General features: G+C 55.3%; 1 protein-coding gene across 4 annotated transcripts in view; it reads right to left on the bottom strand.

Moving 5' to 3' along the window:
- NACC2 (NACC family member 2) overlaps positions 1–15,077 on the bottom strand; it is a 60,467-nt gene that overhangs the window by 3,994 nt on the left and 41,396 nt on the right. For all 4 annotated transcript variants that reach the window (XM_054584811.1, XM_054584810.1, XM_054584813.1 and 1 more), the window contains one exon: positions 377–541. In XM_054584811.1, the coding sequence (XP_054440786.1) occupies positions 377–541 (165 nt within the window). The remainder of the gene's footprint in view (positions 1–376; positions 542–15,077) is intronic.

Genomic DNA, 15,077 nt, shown 5'->3' with positions numbered 1-15,077 from the left:
AGCTGCCGCTCCGAACCCCAGGGCGCCCCCGCCCCCCAGCCCCGGGATGCGGCCATGGAGCCATGGAGCACGTGGGGCCGGGGGCACGGCTAGGACTTGGTTTCCTCTGAGACCTAAATCCTAAATGGAAAGGCAACCGAGGCTGCCGCCCCCCACCAATCAGGAGCGAGACCCGCCCAGGGGATTCAATTAAAATGCTAAATTAATTCAATTGAATAACGCCTCTTAATGACACATTCTTCTAAAAGGAAATTAGAGGAAATAGATGTTCTATCTTTTTCTTGACTGATTGGTGATGAGCACATTGTTCACAGATTGGCAGAAAAAATAACCAGAAGGCGTCTCTGCACACCAGGGCCGGCGGCGCGGGCCTCACCTGCCACCAGCTCCAGCTTCTCGCCGGGATCCCCCTCCGAGTAGAGCTTGGGGTGGCAGCGGTACCCGATCTGGCTGATGAGGCTGGCGGGCAGGGCGACGAGGTCGCGGCGGATGAGGACGCAGGAGCGGCTCTCCAGCGGCACCGGCTCTGGCTTCTCTTGCACTGTGGGCATAGTACCGGCCAGTCAGCGTCCCCGAGGGCGGCCGTGGGTAGGAACAGGGTACAGGAGCTCCCTCCCTGCCCCCCAGGCCTGGCGGAGGCCCGCCTCCTGCAGGACCAGCATAAACAAGCGAGAGGGAGGCAGGCAGGTGAGGCATCCCCACGGAGGCCCCGGAGGCTCCTAGGAGGCATCCCCCGGGCAGAGGCCCACCGGTCAGGCGACAGCGAGGGCTCAGGGAGGGCCTCCTTGTGGGGGCACAGCCCTGTGTGAGCTGGCGCTTCCCCGAGGCCACCCGTGTTTGCCAGCAGGAGAGCCAGATGCAGTGTCTGTGAATGCTCCCAACAAACCACTGCGGGACAGGAGGGTGGGGGCAGTCAAGGAGCCCTGAGCAGGCCAGCCCCGGGGGGAGCGGGCCCAGCCACCCTCAGGTCTGCAGTTGCCTCGAACCCCCACCCTGTGGCTTGGCCCTTTGCAGGGAGGCACCTGCCAGCCTGCTTGCGTCGAGGGCCGGGCCGCTGCGCCTTCAGCCTGGCTGCGGCCCCATTCCTGGGGGGAGGAGGGAGTTTTCCCCGGTCGGCAGACCCCCACCTGCACGGACCGGGGAGTCGGAAGGGGCCCTTGTGTGGTGGGTGGCATTTCCCACCAGACATGCAGGGGGGCCTCAGTGGGGGGCAGGTGGGCATCAGCACAGAGCACTGGAGAATCTCCCCACCCCAAATCACCAGGGAGGACTTTCTGTGGGAGGCGGGGCACAGGAAAAAACCTGGTGACATTTTAAGACAAGATTCCCACCCGCCCGCCCCTCCCTGCAGCGCCCAGTGATCCCTGGCGGATGGGCGGGGCGGGCGGGCGGCAGCCTGGCGCCAGCGCTCAGAGTGCTCTCGCTCCTTGTCCTGCGCTTTCTCCAAACAGCACACGTTGTCTGTGCCCCGCACGGCACCCCCCGGCCCCAGCCCCGCTCCCCCAGAGCCCAAGACCGTCAGATCCAGAACAGGAGGAGCGCCTGCTCTTCCTGCTGGGCACGCGCCAGCTAAAAATACCCAAACCCGAGGGGGCGCCTCTGGAAAGGTGCCCCGAATTCCTCCCTGCGCCCTGGCCCCTGCCCGGGCTCCAGCTTCAGGGGACAGAAGGAGCCCGAGTTACATCTCAGTTCTGGAAACCTGGAATGCTTGTGCCTGGGGCACTGTGACAGGGCCGCTGGCATGTCTCTCGTGGCCTCTGGGAGGTCACTCAGGCCTGACAGCAAGGCTGGAGGGAAGCCGCAGGAGGGCAGGAGCATCGCCACCAGCAGAGACTCTGCAGGTGACATCTAGGTCTTCCGGTGGCCTCCTGCCTTCCCAGGCCCCGCTGCCAAGGCAGGGCCGCGACCTTCCCCATCAACGGCCCCGCTGAACCAGCAGCCACCTGGTTTCCGGGCCATGGGCTCCAGGCGTGTGGCCCGTGAAATGTGGAGAAAGCGCGGGAGAGGCCAGGAGCCCTTGTGCTGGGAAGTGAGTCATCGCCCGTGACGTGGGAAGGCAAGCCACAGTCAAGGGCTCTCACCGAACAAGGGCTAATCCGGCAGATGGGCCGCAGGCTCCCGGGCGAGCAGGCAGGCAGGTCCCACCCGCCCGAGAAAACACATGTGTCGTCATGGGATACGTGGGTGTCCTAAAGGAGGGCCCAGATGGGTCCCCAGGTGCCTCAGGTCCTGCCGCGGTGACACTGTGGCCCTGTATGAACGCGGCCGGCAAAGCAGGGCCTGAGGACGGCGCTCTGAGCGCGATGAGCCAGGCACAGAAGGACCGTCCTGTGTGGTCCCCCTCACACGCGGTCCCTGCAGGAGGCAGAGCTCCAGAGACAGGGAGACTGCGGTGGGGCCGGGCTGGGCAGCGGGGAGCGGTGTTTCATGGGGACAGAGGTTCCGTGTGGGAAGAAGGACAGTCCCGGGGAGGATGGTGGCGACGGCACAACAGCGTGAATGTCCCCAACGCCGCTGAGCTGCGCCCCGAGACACGGCGGAGACGGCCGCTGTTGCGGGTGTGGAAACACTGTGTTTAAAAATTTAAGGATGCATGAACGCGTGACGCGGGCCAGGGGGGCCACGTTCCCTCCGCCCCTGAACTTTCTCAGCCTCCCGTAGGCCCCTGACTCAGAACCCGAAGAGTCACGGACCTTCTCAGCAGCACACGCTGGGGCCTGGCCCCAGGGTGCTGTCCTCTCAGAGGCCCCCGGAGGCACAGCGTGGCCCTGGGGAACCGCCCGCGTGGCACCTCCCAGACAGCACAGGCAGCCGCGACTCTCGCGGCCCCCCAGCGTGAGCGGAGCCTGGGCAGGGACAGAGAAGGTGACGGCCCCCCCGCCCCCGCATCTATGCTGTTTGTTAAAACGGCAGAGTAAGGCTATGACCCTCTAGTTTGGAGGGATACACAAAAATACACCTTAAAACCAAGTGGCAAGGAAAGTGCTGACTCACGCTGTCTGGTTTTAAGCCTGATTGGATGTACAGGCAACAGGAGGCAACGTTCGTGGCCCAGAAATAGACCCACACGAATACGCTCGGCTGGTCTGTGACAAAGGAGCACATGTCACTCAGTGGAGGGATGACACAGTCTGTTCTGCGCACGGTGCTGAGTAGCTGGTCATACACAGGCAAAATGCACACAGAAACTCCCTCCGTCTCCCTAAGCCTCGCACCGCCTACGAAAACGAGCAGAAAGGGACCGCTGACCTCAATGCGAGTAAGACACAAAACTATAAAACTTTTAGAAGAAAAGAGAATCTTTGTGATCCCGGGTTCAGCTACCAGCTTAAACGTGACCCCCAAGGCACAACCCATAAAACAATTGATAAACTAGACTTTACCAAAATGAACCTCTACTGTCTGGGAAAGATGGAAAAAAACAAGCCTACCTGTGGACGGCAGGGAAGGCGTGCCGATCGCGGGCCTGCTAAAGCACTTGTATCAAAACGACACAGCGCGCTCTCGACGCTCAGAAGAGAAGGAGCCCAGCTTCAACACCTGGCCAAAGACCGGACAGACGCTCCACGGAGAAAACCCAGATGGCAAACGGCCACACGGAAAGCCCTCCGCCTCGGCAGCCACAGAGAGATGCCACTTCGACTCCTGAGAATGGCTAAGCCTGAAACCTGAGCACTGCAAGTGCAGACAAGGACACGGAGCGACGGAGCTGTCAGCCCAGCCGGGGACAGCGGAGGCGCAGAGGCACGCCGGGAAATGGCTGCGTGGTTTCTCAGAAAGTTAGACCTACACTTAGCACGCGGCCAGGCAGTTCCACTTCCAGGTATCTACGCCAGAAAACGAGAAACGAAAACTGTCCCCACAGCACCCTGTACAAGAATGCCTGCATCAGCTCTGACCACAGGCGCCTCCCACGGGGAAGAGCCCCAGTGTCCTGCAGCAGGTGGCGAACAGAGGGCCACCCAGGCAAGGGGTCCCAGCTCAGTATAAGAAGAAAACCACTACCAGCGAACAACTCTGATGAGCTCAGACCTACCCTGCCGCGTGTGAAGAACCCACCTCCAATGGCTGAAAGCGGGGTGACTCCTTTGTACGGTGTTCTCTGAGGACATCACTACGAGCACCAAGAACAGGCCTCCGTCCTCCCATGGTGGGAGTGGGTGACCGTGGGACAGCACAGAGGAGGCCTGGGGCTGACGGAGCTGCTCTGTCTCGTGAATGCTCAGGCCACACGACCCTGTGCTCAGAGCGGCCGCCCAGCCCTTCCCCGGCCCCTCCGCTCAGCTGCAGGCGGCCTCTCACACAGACAGGGATGACCTCGCCGTCCGTGGCTGCCAGCTCGGCGCCCACCAGACGGCAGCTCGGAAAGTCTGTGCTGACAGAAGTGTCCGTCCGCATCCTAGGACACAGCAGGGCAGCTCCTGCCACGCACTCAGGCCCCCCCCAGAAGGGACAGACAGGGTCACGGCGGTGTCGGACAACAAGCGCCACCAAGGGTAAAAGTGACGCACCACCAGCATAAGACGCACCCCGTTCCATGGATACTGAAACACAGGACAAAATACATTTAGAGGCAGTGAAATACAGTCTGTCGGGCAGGAAATAACACAGTCTGGCAGGGAAAGCCCAGCAGAAAAGAGGATGATGGAGGGAACAGAACTCGAGGGCTTGTGTGCAAACACCAGCGACCCTGGGCCCCCGTGAGCTGAGACAGAAAGGGACACAGCAGGTGTCTGGAGTCCCTGCGCTTGGGAAGGTACAGGCACAGATGCTGGGAACACCACAGGGCGGAGAGCGATCAGGTCCCAGACAGCACCCAGAGGGCCCGTGGCTGGGGCCGGCCTGCACTGTGGGCTGCGGGGACCTGCTGACCGGCCCCTCGGAGACAGCTCAGAACACCTGCAACGCCCCCTGGGCGTCGCCCCATCCAGCTCGGCCTGTCCCCCTCCGAGCTGCCGCCGCCACCGCCACGCCCACGGCCCTGGCCACAGCCACCCCCAGACCCAGGGAGCTCTGCTGCTGTTCCGCCTGCTCCCTAGTCTGGCCCTGGGGGACCCCGCTAGTGCCCTAACCAGTCCCCCAGCCCTGCCCCGGTGACCCCGGCATCTGCTCCCCATGCCACCCGGCTACCCCTTTCCGCTCTCTGTCCTTCCATGAGTCCCTCAGGCTCACCCAGTGCTGTTCTCGAGAGGCACGCAGCCCCCGTCCCCCCAGCCAGGAGACACTGGCCTCTAGGAACACACAGTGGGGCTCTGTGGGCCCTGGGAAGTGTTTGTGTAAAACCTAGTGCACGCCCATCCTGCACGCAGGTGAAACCCCAGGATGCAGAACCCAGCGCCGCCTACCGTGGGGGCGACCTCCCCGCCCCCCACCGCCGAAGCTGCCTGGACGGTGCGCCCCCTGGCAGCGGGCGGGGCCGCAGCCCAGGAACCAGCCTTGGGTGCATCTTCCTGACTTTGCTTTGATGCTGTTAGTCGACCATGAAGCAGCACGTGCAGGAGCTTCAGAAAAAGTTGCGGAGCCCTGGCTGGTGCGGCTCAGTGAACTGAGCGCTGGCCTGCGAACTGAAACAAACGAAACGTCGCTGGTTCGATTCCCAGTCAGGGCACCTGCCTGGGTTGTAGGCCAGGTCCCCAGCTGGGGATGTGCGAGAGGCAACCGGTAGATGTTTCTCTCGCACATCAATGTTTCCCCTCCCTCTTTCTCCCTCCCTTCCCCTCTCTCTAAAAATAGATAGACAAAAATCTTTAATTTAAAAAAAAAGAAAAGAAAAAGCTGCGGAGGAATTAAATGCAATTACGTCTAGAACCAGACAGACAGACGCTGCCAAGGAAGAGGCGCCCCGCAGCGCCCCAGCGGAGACCCGGAAGGGACTGTGCCCAGTGGGGGCTGCCCAGCCCGCAGACGAGGAGCCTGCTCGGAGCTCCCAAAGCTTTGCACAGGAGTCTGGCACGCGACACAAAGCTACCGGGGATACAAGAGAACAGAACCGCATGATAAACGTCAACGGACAGAAGACGGTACCGGGGCCCTCGGTGACCCGCACCGTGCGTGACTGCCCGTTTCTGTGAGTGAGGGCGCCTCCCAGTGGCTGGACTCAACAGAAGTCCTGGAAGTACGATTAAACAGAGGATGGGAAGATTCATGCGCAGGAAGTAACTCAGGAGAGGAAAAAAGGAGAAAATCGTAAACCAGAATAGAAGTCCCTGGAGTACATGGGACGGAAGCTCCAGGTGGAGAGGGGAGTGCGTGGTGACCCCGGACCCCGGAACTGGCCAGACACGAAGCAGGAGGCGAGGGTCGAGAGAAGAGGGCAGGCGGGAGGGGTGCTGAGCGCGGGCGAGAGGGACGTGCGGAGAAGTCAACCCCAGCGTCGAAAACAGCACCGGAAGGACTGGTAGAGCCCACGTGCACGGGGACAGCGGACAGGGACAGTGGACAGGGACCGCAGCTGGGGCCAGAGAAGCATGGCTGGGACGGGGGCTCCGCCGTCCGCGCAGCGTGAGTCGGGGCGCCTGCCGCACCTCCAGCCCCTCGAGGTCAGTCCGCAAACGGGTAACAGGAAAAGAAACGGGCAGGACAAAACAGGAGTGACAAGATGAGAGGGACGGAAGCCGTTCAGGGGGTGGAAGGTAAAACCCAACACACCAGCGATGAGGTGGACCGGACCACACCCTCCCCCTCAACGTGGAAGCTTGTGAAGACTGGATAAAAAACAACCCTAAGAAACGGCCTTAAACGCAGGGCGGAGAGAGCTGGGAGGAAGGCTGAGGCGACGTGCCAGGTCGTACCGCAGGCGTCTCAGGGCGACCCGGGGGCCGATCCCCCAGGAAGACAGGACCGCCTGCGGCGAACACCCCCGGCGGGCACCTCAGGCCCAGCGGCAGACCGAGGAGGACCGCAGCACGCCGCCCCGGGCCGCGAGCCGGGAGCGTCTGCGGCGGAGCCACGCCGCGTCGGGCGTCCCGACAAACCTCAGAGTGAGGGCGTGGCGTGTGCCTGCTCTGGGACCACAGGGGATTCTACTTGGAAATTATGGCAAAAAGATGGCCAGAAAATCCAAAACGTGTTTGGGAAGGAAGCAACGCACCAGCGCGCAACCCAAGGGTCGCAACGGAACGGCCCACGCGCGAGAAAATTCTGTGAGCCGCATGAAAGCGACAGCTTGACTTACGGGCACACAGGGACAGAATCGGTCGTGCCGCCTGGGGGCTGGGCAGCCCCACGCGCGAATGCTGCCAAAGGCCGAGAAATCAAGGATCTACAGGGCCTCGCAACCTAGGAAAAGCCCTGGCTGGTGCTGCTCAGGGGATGGAGCGCTGGCCTGTGAACCAAAAGGCCGCTGGTTCAGTTCCCGGGCAGGACACACGGCTGGGTTCTGGGCCAGGTCCCCAGTTAAAGGCGTGTGAGAGGCAGCCGATCGATGTATCTCTCCCACTCTTTCTCCCTCCTTTCCCCCTCTAATAATAAATAAATAAAATCTTTAAAAAACAAAAAACCTAGGAAAAGAAGAGCACATTAAACTAAAAAAAAAAAAAAAGAGGTAAAGTGAAATTAAACACATACAGAAAAAAACAGCCCTGGCTGGGCGGCTCAGTTGGTGGGAGCTGCATCTGGCACAGGGGAAGGTCCCGGGCTCGATCCCCAGCCAACCGAGGGGTGTTTCTCACATCGATGTTTCCCTCCCCGCCCCTCTCTAAAAAAACCTCAAGAAACAAACAAACAAAACCTCATCTATAAACATATCCTCAGGTGAGGATTGGAAAAAAAGAGAGGAAAACAATCCATGAGTTGGTTCTTTGAAAAAAAAAAAAGACAATGGAAAACCTCTAGCAAATCTCAACGAAGAAAAAAAGGGGGGAAAAGGGGCAAATTCACAACATTCAGAACACAACAGAGCCTGACCAGGGCTGGCACTTCCGCCGTAAAGGCTGTGCAGTCAGCCTGGAGGGCTGTTCTGGCACATCAGCCTCTGTTGCGCGTCCTCATCTGTTTTTGCTTTTTTTTTTCTTTAATAGCTCTTTACAAACAGTGTGCTGAGCTCTCGGGCCACACACAGACAGGCCAGGGGACCGGCCTGCCGACATCACGGGGTCCCGCTCCCTCCAAGGGACAGCACCAGCTCTCTTGCGGATACTGGGAAGAAACTCAGGCCAATAAATCGGACAACGGGATGGCGCCAACGCGCTTCGGCAGAGCCACCACGTCCTAAAACCCACCCGGGAGGGAAGAGAAACCGGTGCTGGCCGAGGTGTGCCCCGCCCCCGCGCTGACTGTAAGCATTTAAGCAGCAGCAGCACCATCTTACACAAACTTACAGACCCTGTATTTTTAAAATTTTTTAATATATATTTTTAAGAAAGATTTTATCTGTTTATTTTTAGAGAGAGGGGACAGGAGGGAGAGAGAGAGAAACATCAACGCGTGGCTTCCTCTCCCGCACCCCAGGCCCGTGCCCTCACTGGGAATCGAACCGGCGGCTCTGATTTGCAGGCCCATACTCGATCCACCGAGCCACATCAGCCAGGGCTATTTTTTTATTTTTAAAAATGTTTATTGATTTTACAGAGAGAGGGAGGGAGACAGAGAAAGAGAGAAACACTGATGTGAGAGAGACATCGACAGGTTGCCTCCCACACACGCCTCGACCTGGGAGCGAGCCTGCAACCGTTTGGTGTACGGGACGACGTTCCAATCCACGGAGCCACTCGGCCAGGGCCTCCCCTAGACCCTTTTGAGAAAAAGCGAAATAACTGTCCCTTCACTTGATGAGGCCAGATGGCCTTGACAGCAACCGCAAGACATGTCCTTACAGGGAAACCAGAGGGCACATACCCCTGTTGACGCCGGTGGCAAAAATCCTAGGGACAATGTTAGCGAATGGCTCATCCCGTGCGGCCAGGCCCTCCCTGCACAGGTCTAATACCCTCGGCTCCCACTGCCGTCCCGGGCCCTGGTCTGGGCTCCCGCATCCTCTCATGTGGGTTTGGAGTGTCCACGCCGGCGCCCACACCGCGTGTGCCGTCCTGGGGGCATTTCTAGGTCTGCTGCTCCGAGGCTGGAGCTCGGAGTGACCGGGGTCGGCGTCTGCAAAGGCTCTGGAGCTCTGGGCTCACGTCTGGTGGCCACTGCTGGACACCGGGTCTTCCGCCTGCCTTTTCTGCCTGCTCCCAGGGGGCTACACACTTCAGGACTGACAACGAAAAAGGGCAAGAAAACACAAACAGAAGAGAGGAAGTTGAATCCAGAGGTCTCTCAAAAGGAGACAACACAAATCGAGGCTGAACCTATGCCAGGGATGCCAGGGTTATTTTGTTTTTTGTTGATTCGAAAAACAATCAGTGTCATTCAGAACATTAAGAGTAGAAGAGGGCGTGGGCTGGGTGCATCGGCAGGCACATTGCCCCCTTGTACCTAAAAGGTCACGGGTTCGATCCCTGGTCAGTGCGTGTGCGGGAGGTAATCAATCAGTGCTTCTCTCTCACATTGATGTTCCTCCCCCCCCTTCTCTTTCTCTAAAAATCAGTACCTACATATCCTCGGGTGAGGATTTAAAAAAAAGAGTAGAAGAGGGAAACTATGACCATTTCAATATTTAGAGAAAAGGCTTTTGCTAAAATTCAATACTTACATACCTATGGAAAAAACTCCTAACCTGGCAAAAGAAAGGGAACTCCCGACTGGGCTCACGTGCCTCACAAAAGCAGCCTCCAGCAAACACCCCACTTACAGACGGCACGGAGAACGCATCTCCCGAGTGTGGGAGGAAACCATCTCGTCCAAACTCGGGGGAAGGGGGTTCTGGTCAGCACAGCCAGGCAGCAAAGGGAGTGAGAACGTTCACAATAGAAAGGAACAAGAATGATCGCCATCACAAGACGCCATGATTGTATACAGAGAAAATCCTGGAGACTACGCAGGGAAACCATCAGAATAAAGTGAGTGAGTTTATCTACTGGCCAGGATTTTTATATAATCCATTTTGGTTTTTAATCATCTAATGAAAAAAGAAATTTAAATACCGTATAGATCAAAACAAGAGAGGAATTTCTAGAAATAAATTTAACGAAACATGGGCAGAGAGCTACAAAACATTCCCGAGAAAAGCTGAAAAACAAAACATTCCCGAGAAAAGCTGAAAAAGACATACACAAGTGGAGGACCACGCCCACTCCTACAGAGCTCTCGGTCCGCCCGGACTCATCCACACTGTCACGCCGTCGGAACTGTGTGGAATGCAACAGATCAATTCTGAAAGGCCGGCGACCGTGCAAGCAGTGGCCGAGGCCAGGCTGCTGTGAGGGACAAACCCTGAGGGACGTCCACTGCGCAGCCCTTAGGACACTGTGCCCCGGCATGTCAGCGGAGGTTGCCAAGCAGAGCCACACACGTTACAGACACCCCGGTCACCCCGAGGGACGTGCAGAGCAGCGTGGAAAGGTGACTTTCTAAGAGAAAGTGCCAGGGCAACCGGAAAGTTAACGGGGAAAAGCGAACTTTGAGCTCCACCTCACGCGTCAGAACATCAAGTCCAGGTGACGACAGAGGTCAACACCTAAAATAAGAGAACGGGAGCCGGTGTCTTGACCGTCAGAGGACAGAAGTGGGCGACAGGAGACAAGGAGGCACCTGGGGGTGTCGCCTTAGACTGTTGGTCTCAGAATGAATTCATGATTAGCATTATTTTTAAAGATTTTATTTATTTATTTTTAGAGAGACAGGAAGGGAGGGAGAGAAACACTGATGTGCGAGAGAGACACCGACCAGCTGTCTCTCTCACGTGCGCCGATCGGGGACCGACCCGCAACCCAGGCCTGTGCCCTGACTGGGAATGGGACCGGCGACCGTTCCCTTTGCAGGAGGATGTTCAACGCACTGGGCCGCACCAGCCAGGGCATGGCCTCCTAATTATTAAACATACGAACCCTCTGCTCTGACTGCTAAGGAATGACACCCACAGCGCTAAGCACACCTCGCACCGCAGCCTGGGCTTCTACGCACTACGCCCCACGAGACGGCAAAGCAGCTGACCCCAGGGCTGGGGAACAGAAGGTATGATGAGCCTGGACTATTTTGCTGACTATGAAACACACTTTAGAATATAAACCCCTAGCCCTGGCTGGCGTGGCTCAGTGGACTGAGCGCCGGCCTGGGAACCAAAGGGTCGCCGGTTCGATTCCCAGTCAGGGCACACGCCTGGGTGCAGGCCAGGTCCCCAGTCGGGGGCGCGCAAGAGGCAACCACAGTGAGGTTTCTCTCCCTCGTTCCCTTCCTTCCTCTCTGTCTATAAGTAAATAAATAATCACTCAATCAATCAATCTATTTGGGAGTGGGGGAAGAATATAAACCTCTATACTGACACTAATAATAGAGCTAAACGAAGGCATGAAATACAGAAGGGATATGGGGAGGCACTGCCCCACAAAAGACTGCCAACTAACAGCCTTGCCAGGTGTGGCTCAGGTGGCTGGAAATCGCCCTATAAATCAAAAGACTGTGGGTTCAATTCCAGGTCAGGGCACATGCCTGGGTTGTGGGTTCAGTCCCTGGTCGGGGCGCGTACATGAAGCAACCAATTAATGTATCTCTCATGTTGACGTTTCTCCCCTCTCCCCCTTCCTCTTTCTCTTGAATCAAAAATAAAAAGAATTGGCCCTGGCAAGACAGCTCAGTTGTGAGCGCGTCATCCTGATACGCCAAGATCATGGGTTTGATCCCCGGTCATAGCACATACAAGAAGCAATAGGGAATGCAAAAATGAGTGGAACAACAAACTGACATGTCTCTCTCTCTCTCCAACAATTAAAATTTTTTAAAAAACCCTTCCATTTAAAAATTAAATTAAAATTAAAAAATAAAACATAAAATGAAGTCAATAAAAACACAGCCTCAGGTGAGGATGAGAAAAAAGACTGCTCACTAATCAACACAGAAGGGGTCGTCGATCAATAAATACTAGCTGATGGGGGAGGCTGGTGACGCAGCTGCTTTTCGCAGAGGGAAAACAGTAACTTTACCTGGCGGAGGTCACCTGCACCAAAGGATCAAAGGCAGCATCACCAACATCGAGCCAAACTGGTATCGTGTGCCTCTTGATACGGCACACACTGTGCAGCCCACAGCGTCACTTCTGTGGAATCCCAGCTGAAATGCATAACCTGCGTCCGATCACAAGACAACACCGGACAGACCGGACAGAGGGACGTTCTACAAAATAACTGAGCCGTGCTCTGCAGAAAGGATGGCGCCACGCAGGATGGAAGCTGAGAGACTGTTCCCGAATAAAGGGATCAGAGAGAATGATCCGAAGTGCAATGTGGGAATCTAAATTCAATACTGGGTCCAAAACACACATTGCTAGGGCGGACGACACCAAGACACCTGGAGGATTTGAGCAGGGACCTGTGTGCCACGTAACAGCAGATGCCGAGCTGAATCGGACGTCCTGAGCGCCGAACACTGCGCTGTGTCTGCGTAAGGGAATGTCCTTGTCTGTGAGAAATGCGCAGCCTGTCGGGGTACAGGGCACACCACCTGCTCTCAAACGGTTGGGGGAAAATGCATCGACATAGAGAAAAAAAATTATAAAATAAATGGGGCGAGCTCTTGCCGGTGAGTGAAAGGCACACAGGATTCTCTGCACTTAACTTGAAACTTTTCCGTAAATCTAAAATGACGGCACATCCAAGTGTTCTTAAAAAAATAAAAATAAAAGAATACACAGAGGAAGTGTCACCTCCATAAATTCAATGAAAAAAATGGATAGAGGAACACCACCCATGGTCTTGAGTCAAAGGAAGACTTCCTTAAACAAAACATAAAAACCGCTACTGATAAAGAGGAAAAAAAAAAATCAATAAAGTTGACTACATCAAAATTACATTAAGAAAATGAAGGCTTCAGAGTGGGGGAGACGCTTACGACACACATCCGACAAGAGGCCGATCTGGAGCACAGAGAACTCCTGAAAAAGTTGTAAGAAAAGCCCTGGGCGGGGTGGCTCGGGGTACTGAGCGCCAGCTTGTGAACTGGAAGGTTGCAGGTCAGGTCCCCAGTCTAGGGCATGCGCCTGGGTTGCAGGTCAGGTCCCCAGGAGGGGGCATGCAAGAGGCAACAGATCAATATGTCTCGCACATTGATGTTTAAGTAAAATCTAAAAAAGCAGTTAGTATGAAAAGACAGACATGTGCCCAGGAGAAGTAGAACAGGAGACTAAAACAGCCACTTCGTTCACAAGGAGCTGTCCCAGCGCCAGGACCATGAAGAGGCACTCAACGTCACTGCTCGTTAAGGGCGTTCAAGGCGACGCCACTGTGAGCGCTCGGGCAGCGTGAGCTGCAGGTGCACGACAACGCGACAGGCACGGTGCCCCGTGTCCAGTAAAGGGCGAGCAGACATGTGAAGGCCCACGAGGCGCCGAAGAGGAGAAAAGCCCGTCAGCAGCAGACCGAGAAGTGACCAAGAGGCCGGCACTGGCGGGCAAAGGCTTCCTGCAGCTCCAAGACATGACCAGAGGTTTTTTTAAAATCTGAAAATGGGGCCTCAATGGGGAGAAGTGGAAAGGATACATAAGAACGAAACGGACTCGCAGGGAGGAAAAATCGGTGATCAAGAAGAGAAACAGAAACTATTCAACCTAAGGCCTGGACGGGAGACAGGCTGCACATTACTGAGTGAACACAGCCCTGGCTGGTGTGGCTCAGTGGCCTGAGCACTGGCCTTTGAACCAAAAGGTCGCCGGTTCAATTCCCAGCGTAGGGCACATGCCTGGGTTGCGGGCCAGGTCCCTAGCAGGGGGTGTGTGAACTCCAACAGCATATTGATGTTTCTTTCCCTCCCTTTCTCCCTCCCTTCTCTTCCCCTTTCTCTAAAAATAAATAAATAAAATATTTTTTAAAAAAAGCAAACACAGCCTCAGTGGCCTCGGGGACAAAAACAGGTTTAACTGGAGCCCAGGGTGCGGGCACCAAGCTATTGGAAGACACAGCAGTGTGAATGTTGTGTCCAAAAGGCCCAGCGAAACCTCAGCAGAATAAGCACAAGTGAAACTACAGAGTCACATCCCAACCGGAGTTAGAACAGCCTGAAAAGACAGACAGACAAACAGAGGAACAGAGAAGAATGACTTATAATTTCCTGTGAGAAAAAAAATACAACCCAGAAGACAAGCCAATGATAGGCACTGAGCAGTAAAAACTGTCAAGCAGGAATTCCGTATCTAGCAAAAATGCCCTTCAAGAGCAGAGCAGACAATTGTATGACGGAAACGGTTAATTTTACTGAACATAAATTATACTTCAATCAGGCAGGTTATCTTGAAAGGTGATACAACCACCTCTTCTACCGTTTTTCGGAATTCTGTACTGGTCTATCACTACGACGGTTAGAAACGCTCCAGGAAATTCTCTGAGCTGAAGGGACGTGATACCAGATGGAGACTCCAATCTCTGCAAAGTATGCCGAACAAGTATATGATTTTAAAAGTATTCTTTTTTTATATTTTTAATGTCTTCAAAAGAAAATTGGACATCCACATTAAAAAAACAGAACCTTGACCCATACACCTTACAACTTATACAAATACTAACTCAAAATGAGCCGTAGACTAAACCTAAGCCATAAAACATCTAGAAGAGAACACAGGAGAAACCCTGTCATCTTGTTAGGTAAATACCTAAATATAACACCAAAACATGAGCTACAAGAGAAAACGACCGATCACTTAACTTCATCAAAATTTTAAAATGTCTATAAAAGACACTATTAAGAGGATAAAAAGACAGCTCCAGTCTGCGAGAAAATGTTTACAAACTGCATATCCAACGGAGGACTTTGATCTGGGATATACACAGAATACCTGATCCTCGACAAGAGTCAATACTCAAATGACCCAATTACAAAAGGGCAAAGACTTGAAGAGGCCACTGGCCAGAGCAGGTACACGACAGCAGCAAACACATGGAAGAGGTTCATCATCTGGCACCGGCAAGAAGACAAAACCACCACGAACACCACTGCCGTGAAAACGGCTTAAAAATAAAAAGACAAAACCAAGTGTCGGCAGGAACGCGGGTCAA

Source organism: Pteronotus mesoamericanus, unplaced genomic scaffold (assembly GCF_021234165.1).
Source record: "Pteronotus mesoamericanus isolate MK-2021 breed Mesoamerican mustached bat unplaced genomic scaffold, CSHL_Meso_final contig_78, whole genome shotgun sequence".
Classification (NCBI taxonomy): Eukaryota; Metazoa; Chordata; class Mammalia; order Chiroptera; family Mormoopidae; genus Pteronotus; species Pteronotus mesoamericanus.
This window is presented reverse-complemented; position numbering and strand designations above follow the sequence as displayed.